This window comes from Sabethes cyaneus, chromosome 3 (genome assembly GCF_943734655.1).
Source record: "Sabethes cyaneus chromosome 3, idSabCyanKW18_F2, whole genome shotgun sequence".
In the NCBI taxonomy this organism is placed as follows: Eukaryota; Metazoa; Arthropoda; class Insecta; order Diptera; family Culicidae; genus Sabethes; species Sabethes cyaneus.
The window spans coordinates 9807358-9824337 of record NC_071355.1 but is presented as its reverse complement, the minus strand read 5'-3'; the positions used below and the strand labels follow the sequence as shown (position 1 = coordinate 9824337).

At 45.2% G+C, this 16980-nt stretch overlaps 1 protein-coding gene across 2 annotated transcripts in view; it reads left to right on the top strand.

The window, feature by feature from the left end:
* The window catches only part of LOC128741205 (FH2 domain-containing protein 1), a 183963-nt gene extending 172287 nt beyond the window's left edge, over window positions 1–11676 (top strand). The window contains exons 7-14 of one of the 2 annotated variants that reach the window (XM_053836839.1): window positions 4809–5878; window positions 5945–6045; window positions 6112–6361; window positions 6427–6553; window positions 6612–6864; window positions 6928–7390; window positions 7585–7895; window positions 7957–11676. In XM_053836839.1, coding sequence (XP_053692814.1) covers window positions 4809–5878; window positions 5945–6045; window positions 6112–6361; window positions 6427–6553; window positions 6612–6864; window positions 6928–7390; window positions 7585–7895; window positions 7957–10040 — 4659 coding nt within the window. In that variant the 3' untranslated portion in view covers window positions 10041–11676. Of the gene's footprint in view, window positions 1–4808; window positions 5879–5944; window positions 6046–6111; window positions 6362–6426; window positions 6554–6611; window positions 7391–7584; window positions 7896–7956 lie in introns of both variants that reach the window. The other variant, XM_053836838.1, reaches the window with a different exon arrangement.
* Window positions 11677–16980: the final 5304 nt, after the last annotated feature.

Sequence of the window (16980 nt, the reverse complement as noted above, 5' to 3'; positions counted from 1 at the left end):
CCGCTGGCCATTGCCAATCTTGAATTATTTTGGAAAAACTAGAAAAATTTTCTAGTCGAATGGAAGTGGCTTCATCTAAAAGTGTCCAATTTTGTAGAAGTTATGGCCTTTTGAATTTCGTTAAAATTGCCTGTCCCGATCATTTTGTCTAACCCCTGTACAAGTTTAAAACATTATTATTTTTCAAATAATCAGTTCAAGATTTTTCATAAATATACCTTATCCTTAGAACTTTGCAACGATGTATTTAGATTTCCAAAATTCCTTTTGAAACGGAAGTTATGAGCGAATGCCGAAAGGCGGTCCAACCAAGATGACATTCCCTTATTCGTTTATCTGTCAGCCCAATTGTCGTCAGCAATTGACTACTAAGCTGCTGACAGTGTTTATCTTTTTCAGTTTTCTACCCTCCAAAACAATTCATTTATGAATTGCAGGTTCTGCCAAATTGCTCGACTAGCCTGTCAGTTAATTTTCTTGCTTTTGACCGATATTTTGGGTCTCAAAGTTGCCCCTGTATTTGCCCCCGTAATCCCGTATTTTGACCTTAATGGGATTACTTAACCTCAAAATCGACTCGTTTTTGCCTATTTACCCAAGGCTTTTTCTTTTCTTCAACTGTTTTGACTACTTTAGCATGTTTCAGAAGATTTTGTTTCATATTAGCCCAACATTTTTCGATTGGCCACAGCTCCGGTGTAATTTGGGGTGGTTCAGGTCTCTTATGGCAAACTTCGACATCTTCTGATTCTGGAATCAGAGAGGTATTCTGGAGGTATTCTGGAACATCAAACATATTCTTGGCAGTGAAATACTGGTTCCTCGGAATCAGGTTGAAATCCGTTTTCCCTTTAGGTCTCGTCGGCCATAACGCAGCAGTGTGGTTTCGTCAGCTTTTGATCCTTCCGGACACGGTTTTTCGCGACCGTATTCTGTTGAGACCTTCTGAACCTTGAATGTATGTAATCTAGCTCGAATTTTGGCCTTTTAGTTTCGCGTCCAAGTCCCCAGTTAAGCGGGTGTGATCCTTAACAGTATACGAACGACTTTTTTCTCCGCATCCGCTTCGACAGTCAGACGTTCTTCGAACCGTTTTATGATGAGAGAAACCGTAGAATTGGGGATTCCCAACTTTTGTACCGATGGCACAATATGATAGATTTCTATTTTCAATGTACCTGTGCAGATTTTTTTGCAAACGAGCTGTTCTTTCGACGCCATTTTTAGATCAATGCGCGCCTGATGAAAACACTCAAACCCTCAAATCAAGAGGACGTTAATTCAAATTTTGAACGTAAAAAAGAGGACGTTAATTGGAATTTGGACGTAAAATGAAAAGGCGTTATTTCAAATTGTCTAAAACCAGCTAATGATTTTTGACGGCGACGTTAATTCAAATTTCGGACGTAATAAAGTGAACGAAAAACGAAATCACGTAAAATCAATGGATGTAAAAAGAGATTCTAGTGTACTTTGAACTCTCCATGCAAGATTTCAATTAATTTTACCCAACAGGTGTAACTGACGGGGTCGTAACTATCCAGCACTTACGAGACCCCCTAAATCAAGCCTCATGGATGGTAACCGTTCGCGACTTATTGTCAAGAAAACACCTGAAAGCCTTCTGCTTTAACTTTCCCGTTTATTCACGACTTTCCCTTGGGCAGCTCCTACCTTTTGGTATCTGGGGAATTCACTTCCGGGGGAGATGCTGATCGGGATCCGCTTGCGGTCAGGTCGGCGACTTTGGCACGGGGTTCGATGGCTAGCTTCCGGCGTTCCGGCTGCGGGCACACTCTAGCGTTCTGGTCAAGCGTGATGGCGACGACGCGGCTTAACTGCGATGGCGTTGAGGGCAGGGACGCTCCTTCAGCTTCAGAGTTGGCGGAAGTGGTGGCAACGGCGAAGATCAGCAGATGGTCCGTGGTAACGCGCAAGGCCTAGTCCAAACGAAGGTAAACGTCGGGAAACTCAGGAACTCAGGGTAAACACAGGAAACTCAAGGGTCCTAAGAGCGAGAGGACTCTCTTTAGCGTCCGGTTTTAGTCGGTCAAGGTCGAGAATGGGGTCGAAGATTTTATAAATGCCATACCTGTCGCTTGCTTTTTTAACATACGTCTTTCTCTTTCGAAATTCTTCCTTTGCTTCGGTCTTTCACTACTATACTTTTTCTTACACAGCTCCGACTTTTGTATTAGTTTTGTCTTCACTGTCTTAGTTGTGCGACTATATTTCGCTTTTCGGTACCGGTCTCTTTGACTTCAGACAAGGTAATGGCTCAGACTATCTTTTGTCCAACGACCTATAACCTTTCCGCGCTAAAACCTCCACTATCTCTCGCTTACCGTTTTCTTGTCTCTTTGTCGCCACCCGCAATTCATGTTAGCTTTGCTCCATTTTCTGCCCCCTGGTGGTGGGCACGTGGAAGCCGTTGACGTATGGCTGCGTTCGTCGTCGGGGAAAGCTGTTCGCAATAGAGTCTTTCAACTATTTTCTTGACGTAACATTCATTAAATATTATACACGCGCGACAGTCTCCTAAACCTTGGGCAAAGACTATGCCGACGGCTACACAGTTCAAAAGTTAGAGCAATTTGAGTGTGATGCAACTTTACCGTGGACACCCTCTATTAAATTGTTGATTTGGATATTTTACCACAATAGCCAGAAAATATCGTCACTAGTTACTATTTTATGAATTATTACTTTCTATATTTATAGCACAAATTAAGTTGAGAGATGTTACTAAACGGTGTTAACCGTTCTTTGGTGCATATGTTATTATTTAAAAAAATTAAACTTCATATTTGGTTTCAACCTGTGATTGTAAGCAACAAACAATACCACAAGAGAGTAATCTAGGACCATTACTTCAGCGACATCTCAATCATCTTAGACAATTGGTGGGCTCGAAATGTGCTAATCCCGAATGGGTCTAATGGCTCTGTCATCTCTTCTAAACAGAAAAAAAATCCAATTCACTGGAATTATTTTACACCTGGAGAACATGAGAACATGGCATGAAAGCTTAACATTGTGTGTGTGTGTGTGTGTGTGTGTGTGTGTGTGTGTGTGTGTGTGTGTGTGTGTGTGTGTGTGTGTGTGTGTGTGTGTGTGTGTGTGTGTGTGTGTGTGTGTGTGTGTGTGTGTGTGTGTGTGTGTGTGTGTGTGTGTGTGTGTGTGTGTGTGTGTGTGTGTGTGTGTGTGTGTGTGTGTGTGTGTGTGTGTGTGTGTGTGTGTGTGTGTGTGTGTGTGTGTGTGTGTGTGTGTGTGTGTGTGTGTGTGTGTGTGTGTGTGTGTGTGTGTGTGTGTGTGTGTGTGTGTGTGTGTGTGTGTGTGTGTGTGTGTGTGTGTGTGTGTGTGTGTGTGTGTGTGTGTGTGTGTGTGTGTGTGTGTGTGTGTGTGTGTGTGTGTGTGTGTGTGTGTGTGTGTGTGTGTGTGTGTGTGTGTGTGTGTGTGTGTGTGTGTGTGTGTGTGTGTGTGTGTGTGTGTGTGTGTGTGTGTGTGTGTGTGTGTGTGTGTGTGTGTGTGTGTGTGTGTGTGTGTGTGTGTGTGTGTGTGTGTGTGTGTGTGTGTGTGTGTGTGTGTGTGTGTGTGTGTGTGTGTGTGTGTGTGTGTGTGTGTGTGTGTGTGTGTGTGTGTGTGTGTGTGTGTGTGTGTGTGTGTGTGTGTGTGTGTGTGTGTGTGTGTGTGTGTGTATGTGTGTGTGTGTGCAGCGCGTTGGTATCAGCCAATTCAATACTTTTCTTGCTGACTTTACTTTCGTCGCGGACTAAACAGTGACCGATAAAGACAGAATACGAATATTTGGTTAGAGCGAAACGATTTATCTTTTATTTTTAAATGAAACCTTACTCCTTGAAATTGCTCTAATTGCTCGAACATTTCCCTGAACACAGCTCATCATCCTCATCACCAACTATTTTGGCAGTCAAATTCCATTTTTGTTTGAACTGTTTCTCGTCGCTTGTAATTCCGCCCTTATTCTTCAGTTTGCCCTTCACAAATGATCAGTATTTCTCAAACGGTCTTAGCTCCGGGATACTAGCCGGATTCCTTGGGAACCACGGTGACGCCATTGTCACTATACCACTGTTTGATGGAAATTGAATACTTGCGATAACCTGTCAAGTTGGGCCAGAAAAGGTGATTATGCTGCTCCATAAAAGGCAGAAACCTTTTCTGAAGAAACTTTTTTTAAAAAATGGCTTTTAAAAAACTATGCAATTTTATTACATTAGCTGTCACCTGTAGCTGTCCGGGAAAACTAGTTTTATTCTAAACTAGCCCCAAGCTTTGCTTTCTGGAACGAAGTTCCTGTCATTTTTACCACTTCTCTCGAAGACAACTTCAAGAGTTTCATTTGAAAACAGCCACAACTTAACTTTTCAGTTCAAATGCATTCGGTTTGTTGCCACTTTCGGTTTTTTTTGTCGATTTTGCCAATCTGTTTTTGAAATCGTTTCAAAACACACCGCGGATTTGTGATATTTCAACAATTCAGACAATCTACGAGTGGATAGTCCGGGATTGTCAATTCGAGCGTGTAGAATCGGATGGCGATCATAACGATGTGCTTAATAAATAAATGAACTCATCCTAGCAACAAATGTCTACTATGATCGCATACACTCTTGACGCATAACAGTGAAATTTTGAAAATGGCCACATTATTTATTGGTCTGGCTTTTTTCGTGTTCAAACTGATAGAACTTGATATGAACATATGAATTAAAATAAATACATAAATACATGCAATGCTTGGTCATAGAAGCGCCAGATAATAGCAGTGTCCTTTTCCCGCACAGGTCGCCGGTACTCCGCAAGAAATACCGTTTCTCAGTATTCTGCAGCACCTGCTACAGATCGACCCGAAGGAGCCGATCAGCGACATCATCTGGGACACCGCGGAAACGCTGGTGCACCGTGCGACTCTGGTAGAAAATAAGGACGCTTCCGTGCGCCTGCTGCGTGCGCCCAGCATACAGAAGTTCGCTTGCCCGCACTGCAATCGAAGCGATATCACTAGTCCAACCCGAAGGCAATCGGTGGGCCCTCCCTCGTCGGGATCGAACAACATTAGCTCCACCCACTCATCGCCATCATCCTTCCCGGTGGCTCAAGCACCCCCACCTCCTCCTCCACCACCAAACTTGGCACCGCCTCCCCCGCCTCCACCTCCTTGTGTACCTCCCCCGCCGCCACCACCAATGGCCGGTGGTCCGTCAGCTCGCGGTGGTCCTCCGATACCACCCGCACCTCCTGCCCCTCCGGCGCCGAACTTACTCTCGGTGAAAGCCAACGAACTGAACAGACCAAAAACGCCGGAAGCCCAAATCGAAGTAATCAAGCCGCTGCCCCAGCAGGAAACTCCAATCCCCCGTTCCAAGATGAAAACCATCAACTGGAACAAAATTCCTCCGCAGAAAGTGTTCGGCAAACCAAACATTTGGTCCATCGTGGCGGACTCGCACCAGGACAGCCCCATGGCCGACCTGAACTGGGACGAGATGGAGGGCCTGTTCTGTCTGCAGCAAGCCCAGGGTTCGCCGAAACTTGGCCGCGACGGTACGGCGGCCGGCGGTTGCGATAATACGCTGGAGCGAAAGTCCCGCAAAGAGAACGAAATCACACTGCTCGACGGCAAGCGCAGCTTGAACGTGAACATCTTCCTGAAGCAGTTCCGTACCTCCAACGAGGACATCATTCAGCTGATACGGAACGGCGAACACGAGGACATCGGAGCGGAGAAGCTGCGCGGGCTGCTGAAAATTCTGCCGGAGGTGGACGAACTGGAAATGCTCAAATCGTTCGACGGAGACAATAATAGGCTAGGGAATGCGGAGAAGTTTCTGCTGCAGCTGATTCAAGTGCCTAAGTACGTTTGAGGGTGGGATTTTCTTGGGGTTTGGTTTTCTAACGATTGTTTGTTTGATTGTTTTAGCTACAAGTTACGAATCGAAAGTATGTTACTGAAGGAAGAGTTTAAAGCGAACCTAATTTATCTGGAACCAAATATAAATGCAATGCTCTACGCGGGTGAAGGTGAGTGTTCGGTGTCAAGCAGTGCAGTGCTATTAGACAATAATTTTTGTTTATCTTTTGTGTCAGATCTGATGAATAACAAGGCCCTGCAGGAAGTGCTGTACATGGTCGTGGTGGCCGGCAATTTTCTCAACTCGGGAGGATACGCTGGGAATGCGGTCGGCGTAAAGCTATCCTCGCTGCAGAAGCTGACCGACATCCGGGCCAACAAACCGGGCATGAATTTGATACACTTTGTGGCACTGCAGGCCGAGAAGAAAAATGTCGCGCTGCTGGAGTTCCCGAGCCAAATGTCGACGCTGGAAAATGCGACTAAGTAATTTTACTGCTAGAAAGTAGAGTTCTAGGATTGAGTTTCAACTTTTGTCTGTGTTTTTCCAGAACGACAGTGGAGCAAATAAGCAACGAGATCAATGCCATTGATAGTCGAATTAAGAAAATTAAACGTCAGATCGAACTTCCAAAGACCGAAGAGGATATTAAGTATCAGATGGGGGAGTTTATTATCGTAAGTGCACAGTAAGAAAGGTTTTTTATTGGTAAAAATAATACGTAATTGATTGCAGGGTGCTGAAAGGGACGTTGTTATGCTTCAGCGAGCACTGAAAGAACTGGAAGCGATGCGAATACAGTTGGCAGACTTTTTCTGCGAAGACGTGGCGACATTCAAGATGGAAGAATGCTTCAAGATCTTCCATAACTTCAGCGACCGGTTCCAGCACGCGGTTAAAGACAATGAGAAGCGAAAGCTTCAGGAGGAACAGGCGATTCTACGTCGGAAGCAGCGTGAGGAGCAGCTTGCACTGAAGCGAAGGCAATGTGAGTCGAACTTTTATTTGATCTTGCAGGACCAAAAGTGCAATTATGATTGTTATATTTTAGCGAATCAACCCGGAACTCCAGTATCTGATTCGGAGAATAGCTTCCTGCTTGATCCATTGCAGTATGACATGCGGTACAGTCCTGCGATGTCAAGGAGACGAATCGGATCATTTGCCAGCAATGGGGAACCGGTGTTTCTTCGAGAGGATTGTCCCTCGCCGGACATCACACCGAACGGTAGCCTACGGAGAAGACGGAGTCGAGTTCTCTCAGAGGAGGACGAAGGTAATCTCATGGACTTCCTGCGCTCGTCTGGCCATGAAAGTGGCAATCGGGAACGGAAGTCCGTCTCGTACGGTGGTAGTCTAGATCGTTCGTGGGCTCGCCGAGCCCGTTCGGGAAGCGGTAGTAAGAAACGTCCAGATCTGCTGAACGTGGACTTCGGAAACGATCGGGAACGACCGAGTTCGCCGTCGCCGTTAGCCGAATCGAAACCTCTGCCAGTGGAGGAAAATAAACCGAGGTATACTTTTAGCGTTACTTTCATTGTCCTCTTTTATGTGTGGTTCTATTGGTGTGTCTCTTTTGAAGTAAGTGCCTAACCAACCAGTTTCGAACGAATTAAACTAACAACTTTTAGTCGGGAAATGGTCTCTACTTCAAAACGAGATTTGCGCTTTTCTAATCTGCTTTGTTCTCGAACGCTTACTATGAAAGAATTTCCAGGGAGTGGCGACAGAAAATCGAATCATGGCTACAGGCGAACGAAGCGGACGAGAAGCAGAACGAAGACTACAAGAAGAAGAGGAAACTGTTGGCTGTCAACCGTCGATCGTATGAGACTGACAACGAGAGCGATCGCGGCAGCAAACTGGACCCCTTGCCGGAAGAGAAGCAACCGGCTGTAACTTCCCCGGAGAATACTCTCGATCAGTTACCAGCAACCTACAAGCGAGTTTATCCTGACTGGAAACCATCCAGTGCTCTAGAGAAGACTGACGTTATGGGCACCATGGAAGCCATTGCCGGTAACTTCCCGCAACGAAAACACTGAAATTCCGAGTATACTAATTCCTCTGTAATTTTTAGGTGCTCTTCCATCGACCCAAGACAAATCGGCGTTGCGTAAATCTAGCCTCAATAGTCCAGAAGACACGGATGCTCGACGGTACCGAAGGCAGCGATCGAGAGAAGGAGCACCACCAAGCTCAAGTCTGCAATCCATCCTAGAGGAAGACAAGCGCAAGTCGGTGATCCAATCGTTGGGTGATCGACCTCCGTCCGACCGCTTGCAAATCTACATCCGAAGAGGATCGGACAATGTCTCGCAACCGGAGAGTACGGTCACTTCTCCGAAGCCTTCTGCAAGCTCCAACGACGACAACAAACAATCCATCTACATTCGGCAGTCCCACGGAAGCGACAACGCCAGGTCGAAGACCGTGGACACGAAATCAAGGCCCGAAAAGCAGTCCATTTACATCCGGCCAAACGATAACACTTCGTCGACCATTTCTTCGATCAATTCATCCTGCACCAGCACCAGTGATAACCAGTTACCGATAGAGATACCATCCGTTGCACCTCCGCCAAGAAGAGCACGTCGAACGCACCACGTCTACGACGAGATAACGAACAACAAAATAGAAATCGATTCGGACAACATCGAAACACCGCCATCGATTAGGAAGAGCTTTAACCGCGATCATCAAACACCGATCGTGAGCAGTTCGTGCCGGAAGCTCCACCAACCGACAGAACTCGCCAACGAATCGGAAACCAAGGGCACCCTGAACAGTCTCACCGAGTGCGAACCCTTGGGGGATGGCCAGTTCGATCGGTTCTCATCGACGCGCAGGACGCGACGGTTCAAGCGACCCGTCGACCTGAGCAGCGGCAACGAAACTACCTCGCCGGAATCGCTTCCGGATAACCCGCTTTCGATGGAATCCATTCGAAGTCCCGTGGTAGCCGCTGTAGCGGAGATCGAATCAACGGAGAAGCAGAAAGAACTACGCCTAAAACGTTGGCAGGACAAGCTGAACAGCTCCAGCGGAGTCGACGAACGTACCAAGACTTCGGACGCATCTGGCAAAATCACACGAACCGGGCGAAACTTGAGCAGAATTAGCCAGGAAGACGTACGCCAGGCTATCCGCAGTCTCAAATCACCCACGCCGGAAAGAAGCTGGAGTCCATCGAAAGAAATATCCCGCGAGCCATCCGGCACGGTGAAGCTGATCAGTCACGAGTTAAACGACGAGGGTTTCGAAGAAACACAAAGTTTAGTCTCCGATACACCGTCGCACGGTAAAGACAGCACTTCGTCCTGCAACGACTACGGTTCGGATTCCAAAACCAAAACGATTAAACCCCCTAGCGGTGCTTTGGACGGTAGTCCGAAAAAATCCTTGAACAGAGTAAGCCCCAATCTTCCCAGCCTGTTGATAAGCAAAAACCAGTCTGCCTTGGAGCGTAGCAAATCCCTGAGGGGAACTCCGCCCTCTCTAGTCAATAAGAACCTGTTACCACGTCGAACAAATTCGATGAGAAAATCCGAATCGCCGCTGACCGGCCCAAATGTCGCCAAAAGTCAGCTCGATGTTGAGCGAAGCAACTCACGAACCAGTTTGCGATCGTCGCGCTCCTCGCTGAGCAGTGCGGTGTCCACAAAAACAGTCAAAAAGGTGCCATTACGTCCAAAGTCATCACCCCTAACCACATCGAGTGGGCTGGCGGCCACGGCCAGTACAGTGCCAACGTCACTTTCGGCTCACAGTTCACCCTCCAAGAGACCGCTGAGTGCTGGCAGCACCAGGACGACCCTGTCCGGGACGCCAGCGAGTCGCAGCAGTTCCAGTGGTTCCAGTATAGGCCCGACTTCGGCAACCATCGTCGCCGCTAGAAAACCGCCCCTGAAATCCTCCGGTTCCAGCTCACTCGGACCCAGTACTAGCTTTAAAGAAAACCAAAATCAAAACACAATCCGCAGCAAACTGCAAACTAAAACTTCCAGCAATACGAGCATTGCCAATTCGGCGGGCGGAGCCTCGTCCGGTTCGAGTGGTTCCGCGCGGGTCAGTTCGACCCGCAGTACCGCGAGCGTTTCCTCGCGCACCGGAGGTTTCATGCGCCCAACCACAGCCAGTGCTACGAAGGTGAAAGGCAAATAAAAACCCCAAAATCTAATCGAGAAAACAAACAATCTACCACCAGTTAGCTGCCTACTTTGATTGACTCTGATTTTGCTACCCGACTGACGTACTGACTGACAGACAGAAGGTTGTCAACTTCGGTAGGCGCAACTTTAATCGCTCTCGCCGCTTTCGGGTCACTCTGAACAGAAATCTCCGTCCACACTTAAGTCCAATCAAAGCACAGTAGTGTAAACAAAAATAAACAGGACATACTCAGGCTCAGTTCGAGCGATGATGGAAAAGTATTCGAATTTTTTTTTTCGTTAACAATCAATTAAGGTGCAGTTTGCATTCCAGGACAATACCTAGTTATCTTTCTTTTACGAATGGTTTCTACCGCTACGTTACTCCCCTGCCCTTTCGAAGGTGAGCTCTGTTTAATATATGATAAATAATTTAAAAAACTGTTTAACAAATTCACGCAAAAATGCCCCCCCCCCCCTCTCTGAAGCGGAGAATCAAATTTAAGCTTAAGCTAATAGTCAGTTAACGTTGTGAAAGAATGTTAGTATTCGTATTGGTTAGTTAGTTAGGACTCCTCCAAGACAAGAGCACTTGACTAATGTAAAAGTGTACACTAAAATGATGCAACTAAAGGCGACTATTTAACGTTTAGAAGTAATTTATTTACATACATAAAAAGCTTTTGCTTTCGGGAAGCAATTTACATGAACGGAAAAGGAGATAAGTGTTTTTTGTAGGAAAGTGACGATCAAAATTCATTGCTATACTTGCATTACTTAGCATTGCGCGACATTCGAACACACACATTCGGTGGAAACTTTTTTATCTCTCTTTCTCTCTATTAAGCTTAGTTTATAAACAAACAAAAAAAAACAGCATAAAATAAAATCCTTTCTACTTTTTCTACTTTTCGAAAGTTATAACAACAATCGTCAACTGAAGACTTACAGTTAATGTAACAAATTATTTAACCGGAAAAAATACGGAAGCAAACGAGCGAGTAGTAGGTTGCTTAAAACAGTGCTACCACAAAACGTGTCTAGCAGAACTCGTTTAACGCGTGTAACGTTGTTAGCTGTTAGAAGCAGTTAGAACTTCTCTTTAACCTCTTCTTTAAAGTTAGATAGATTTGACTGTGTACTATGGTTAAGACATCTTCACAGAGCACGTGCGTATCGTCCCAAGTAATATGATAAATCCCTAGCGAATAGGCCTAATCATTCCTTCCAACTAACGATGAAAGATTAAAGAAAGAAAAAAACATTTTGTTTTGATAAAAATTCTTGGTTTCGGAACTAATTATAAAAGCAAAAAAAAAACAGTTTTTGGGTATAAATTAAAACTTTTCGGATTAAACGTAATACCTGTATTTACGAGTAAAATGTGAAAAAAATCACGCAATAGAAAAAAATGCGATATTAGTTATTGGATACTAATCGTACTAACAAACAACCTTTACCTTACATAGTGAAGCATGTAAAACGAAACGTAGCCAATCAGAAAAAAAATGACGAATCGAGAAGATCGGACGAAGAAGGAAGGCGAACATGAAAAAAGGAACCGTTATAATTAATGGGGCTGCAAAGAAGAAAATAAGCCTAGCAATGTTCCAGGAGATTGTGTACATTTTAAAAAGCGGAATACATTTTTTACGACAATACATGATGATCCAGTGGTTTGTATTCGAACTGACAAAGGTGAACAGAATTTTGATTTGATAAGTTTTAGACTAATCTCAAGTTGATAAGTTTAACATTTCCGGTTCCACAAGGAATTCTTTTAGGTTCTGTGCCATTCATGTTGAACCAAGCAAAACCAAGTGGCTTTAGAATTGTTACTTGGGATACCTTGGTTGACAACAGAAAACCAAATAAACCAGAGCAATTCTTGGCGTTTTATACACCAATCATCGGTGATGGCAGATCCAATACATTCCGTGCCACCTCAGATATTCGGCAGGGCAGCCATCTCGGACCCCACATATTTCTGTCCTACGATTACCACATGCTGATGATCTAAAAATATTCTTAAGGTGTAGATCGTCAGAGTCCAGTTGCATTTTTTAGTGATTTCAGTATTTTCACGACGAGAACAGAGTTGTTAGTAGTAGGTAATAATCTGTTATGAACAATTAAGAAACGTAAACGTCGGATAACAACGGATAGTGAGAATGATGGTAACGACACAAGGCAGAGCAATGCAGTTTCCTTAGATTTATCGTGTTGGTATGCATGCTGATTTCCATGCAACGACACTATCATATTGAGAAGCGGTGATGTCAAACTTATTGGTCTTAAAGCCTTTTGCTAGGTTTTCTCTTTTTTATCGGCCTTAGGTATACTTTTAGGTATCTGCCTGCTTTCCGTTAATTCTCCAGAATAAGTCCCAAAGTGAAATTGGCTCGAAAAATATTGATAAGCTTTAACATTATAATCCTGTCCATTTTCTGCAAGGAAACGGTCAGAATACCACCCGAATCTGGAGGTTTCATTGGTTCAAAAGAGCTAAGTGCCCATTTGAACGAATCCTACTTAAACAATCGGCGTGTAAGCGTGTAGTCCTCATACCATGGCCATATATTATGTACTATAACCATATTTTAGAAAGTGAGAATGATGGTATATTGAGGACAGCCCTTCGCTATCGCTTGAATCAGCCAGAGAATCGAATACCTGTTTTTACTTGAAGAGCTTTACTCTAAAAAGATTTAGTTAGAAGTGGAATTCCAGTTGAAGTCTGCCAGGATTGGGCAATGGACAGAACAAAATGCATATCGAGGCTATAAAGCTTTTCGAGAGATCCACTGAGCCCGACTGCGACGACAGCAGCAAGAATGGAGAGGAGCAGGCCGCCGGTAAGTTGCCACCGTCCGACTTGATGGACTCTCCGACCAGTAGCTCATCAGCATTAGGACATTAGGGAGACAAACAGCGTCATTCATGATAGTTTTATATTGTTAGTTGAATACCGTTAACGCGGTTAGTCACAAGACATGCGAATCACTCTAATAAAGAAGAGAAATGAGAAAATAACAATAATCATTATAATTAATTACATCCAAAACAATACAATAAAGGCGACAGTAACAAATATGATAGCAATAGTGAAGATGATTATAATTGTAACACCAGTGGCAAGTTACTGTCTCAAGTCCGTAGAGGACTACCGGTCTGATGAGCGTTTTGTACATCGTCAGCTTTGTGCGGCGGCGTATGCTCCTTGATCGAAACGTCTTGCGAAGGGAAAAGTAGGCTCGATTTCCAGCTTGAATGCGTCGTTGGATCTCCTTACTCGTATAATTGTCGGCGGTGACCAGAGATCCCAAACATACGAACTCATCAACCACTTCCAGTTCATCGCCGTCAGTAGTCACTGTCCGTGGGAGGCAAACGTTACTTTCTCGGGAGCCTCTTCGTATCATATATTTGGTTTTCAACGCATTAATTTGTAACCCTATCCTCCTAGCCTCCGTTTTTAGTCTGGCATAGATTATCTCCACCGTCCCATGGTTTCTAGTACTGATGTCGAGGTCGTCTGCAAAGGCTAGGACTTGGCTACTCTTACATGAAGATCGTTCCCCTCGTTTCGATGCCCGCTCGCCGGATCACACTTTCAGTAGCGATATTGAATAACATACAGGACAGTCTATCCCCTTGCCGCAACCCTCTGCGCGATTCGAAAGGACTCGAGAGTGTCCCCGAAACGCGCACGTAGCACATCACTCACTCCAGAGTAGCTTTGATGAGCCGCATCAGTTTGTCCGGAAAACCGTCCCGTCGTGCATTATCTGCCATAGCTGTTCGCGTTCAACTGTATCGTATGCTGCGCTGAAATCCACGAAAATATGAGCACGTTGTACTCTCGACATTTCTGGAGGATTTGACGGAGAGTAAAAATTTGATCCGCCGTAGCAGGGGCCCCCATGAAGCCCGCTTGATACTGCCCTACGAATTCTCTTGCTATTGGGGATAGACGACGCAACAAAATCTGGGAGAGCACCTTGTAGGCGGCGTTGACCAACGTGATGTCGCGGTAATTACAGCAGTCTAGTTGGTCGTCCTTTTTATAGATGGAACAGACTACACCTTCCATCTACTCCTCCGGTAGTTTATCCTTCTCCCAAATCCTAGAAATTATCCAATGAAGTGCCGTTGCTAGCGGTTCTTGGCCATTTTTGTAGAGCTCTGCCGGGAGTCGGTCCTTCCCGGCGGCGCTATTATTCTTCAGCTGACGGATTTCTCGCCGGATCTCTTCGAGATCGGGAGCCGGCACGCTGTTGTCGTTTGTAGGCACTCCGAGATTAACTTTCATAGCGTCTCCTGGTGTTATATCGCCGTTGAGGTGCTCATCGAGATACTGCTTCCACCTGTCGACTCGTCGCTACACATGTCAGTTTTTGGTGTGTAGCCCTTACGAGTTTGGTTCACTTTCTAGTAAAACTTGCGCATGTCATTAGCTCGGTATAGTTGTTCCAGCTCCTCACGATCTCTGTCCTCCTTCTGGAGCTTTTCCTCCTCAGGATCGTGGTCAAATCATTCCGTACTCGTCGATACTTAGCCAAATTCTCTCTCGTGGATATTATATGCTTAGATAATTTTTTCAAGGTCTTTTTTTCCTCTCTATCGCTTCTTGGCATTCCCCGTCAAACCAATCATTTCGTGCACTCGAGGTTTCCACTGCTAGCACCGCGGTCGCGGCCTCGTTGACGGCTGAGCGTATCATACTACATCCGTTTTCGACGGTCGAAGCATCTAGCTCCACAGAGGAAGGCAGAGCTTCATCCAGTACGTGCGCGTAGTTTTCGGCAACTGGCGGGTTTTTTTTGCTACCGGAAGTTGAACCGAGGAGGGCGGTTTTGTCGCGAGGTATAAACCGTCGATAGTTTTGAGCTCACTTGTATTGTTACTAGGTAATGGTCCGAGTCGATATCCGCACCCCGTAGGGAGCGTACGTTGGTGATGTTCGAGAAAAACCGGCTCTCGATGAGAATAGGGTCGATTTGGTTCGAAGTTCGTTGGTTAGGTGATCTCCAGGTGGCTTTGTGGATATCATTGTGAGGAAAGAAAGTGATTTTGACCACCAAGTCTCGGAAAGCTGCAAAGTTGATGCATCGCTGGCCGTTATCGTTCGTGTCGGTGTGCAAACTATGGGTCCCTATCACCGGTTGCCTCCAGCTGCGCATAGAACGTTTCCTTCTCGTCGTCGGGTCTACCTTCGTGTGGACAATGCACGTTTATGATGGTTGGAGCAACGGCCTTTTATCCTCAACACGCACATCCTTTCTTTGATCGCTTTCCAGTCCACTCCGCGATCCTGCATTTTGCCCATCACTAGCCCGTTCCCAGCTCCACCGCTCTGGATCTTTGAACATTGACAAAGGATATTAAAGAATGGCATCGATGCGTATACATGAATATATGCACATGTATGAATGTAGGAATGAATGAATGTAGGACCCGAATCGAACAATATGTAGGCCAAGCAATTCAAAAGTCATTCAAAAGCAGTTTTTTGTTTGAAACAAAAATTCTCTTCATGAAAATATATTCGCTGTGTTCAGATTGGCAAAAAGAATGTAGTGAATACATTTTTAAATACATAACCCCTGTTTTATACCCAAAAATTACTTCCGAAATTGGGCTTTCCGACGAAAACGTAATGACTGCTAGTTTTCCGTTAATAACGAATTGGTGACAGAAAGTGATATTTATTTTCGAAGATGACGGATTGTGTCGATATTTTAGTAAAGATATTTGTTAAGGTTTCTACCGAGTTTCTATAGATTTCTTCTCGAAATGGTAATTATCGCCATCGATTCTTACTATTGACGTCTTTATAAGCTGATACAAACAAAGAAATTTTAAGAAATGGTTGCTCGGGATCCCTTTTGAAGCGGCATGCAGTGAAAACTGAGGTTTTTTTTCGAAAATCTGAGAGAAATGGAGAAGCATCATCATTTTTCGAATTATCAATATTTTGAATAAATTATACAAATTATACACTGCGGCAAATTCTCCAAAAGGGCCGTGAATACAGAGTTCCCACGCATCATTTGTTCGTTGACTTCAAAGCCGCATATGATACCATCCATCGGCCGGAAAGAGCTATGGAAAATCATGGACGAGAACAGCTTCCCCAGGAAGCTCATCAAACTGATTAAATCTACGATGGATGGTACACAGTGCTATGTTCGGATTTCGGGTGGATTGTCAAGTTCATTCTAATCACACAGAGGGCTTCGTCAAGGTGATGGCCTTTCATGCCTGCTCTTCAACATAGCGCTACAAGGTGTTATGAACCGAGCGGATATCAACACGCGGGGCATGATATTCAACAAATCTAGTCAATTCGTCTGCTTTGCCGATGACATGGATATTATCGGCAGAACATCTGTGGCGGCGGCTGAACAGTACACCAGACTAAAGCACGAAGCAGAAAAGATTGGGTTAAAGCTAAATACGTCTAAAACAAACAGAACATCTCGCTCCACCTGGTCTAACCATCTTACTCGCTGCGCTCCTGGTCGTCTTGTTCCTACCGGATTTGAGGCGAACACCATCTTTGCAGGGTAGTTGTCCGGCATTCTTGCAACATGCCCTGCCCATCGCATCTGTCCAGCTTTAGCCACCTTCTGGATACTGGGTTCGCCATAGAGCTGTGCGAGTTCATGGTTCATCCTCCGCCTCCATACTCCGTTCTCCTGTACGCCGCCGAAGATCGTTCTTAGCACTCGTCGTTCGAAAACTCCGAGCACTCGCAGGTCCTCCTCGAGCATTGTCCATGTTTCATGCCCGTAGAGAACAACCGGTCTAATAAGCGTCTTGTACAGGGTGCACTTTGTACGGGGACTTAGTCTGCTCGACCGCAATTGCTTGTGGAGCCCATAGTAAGCACGACTTCCGCTGATAATACGCCTCCGAATCTCACGGCTGGTATCATTGTCCGCCGTTAC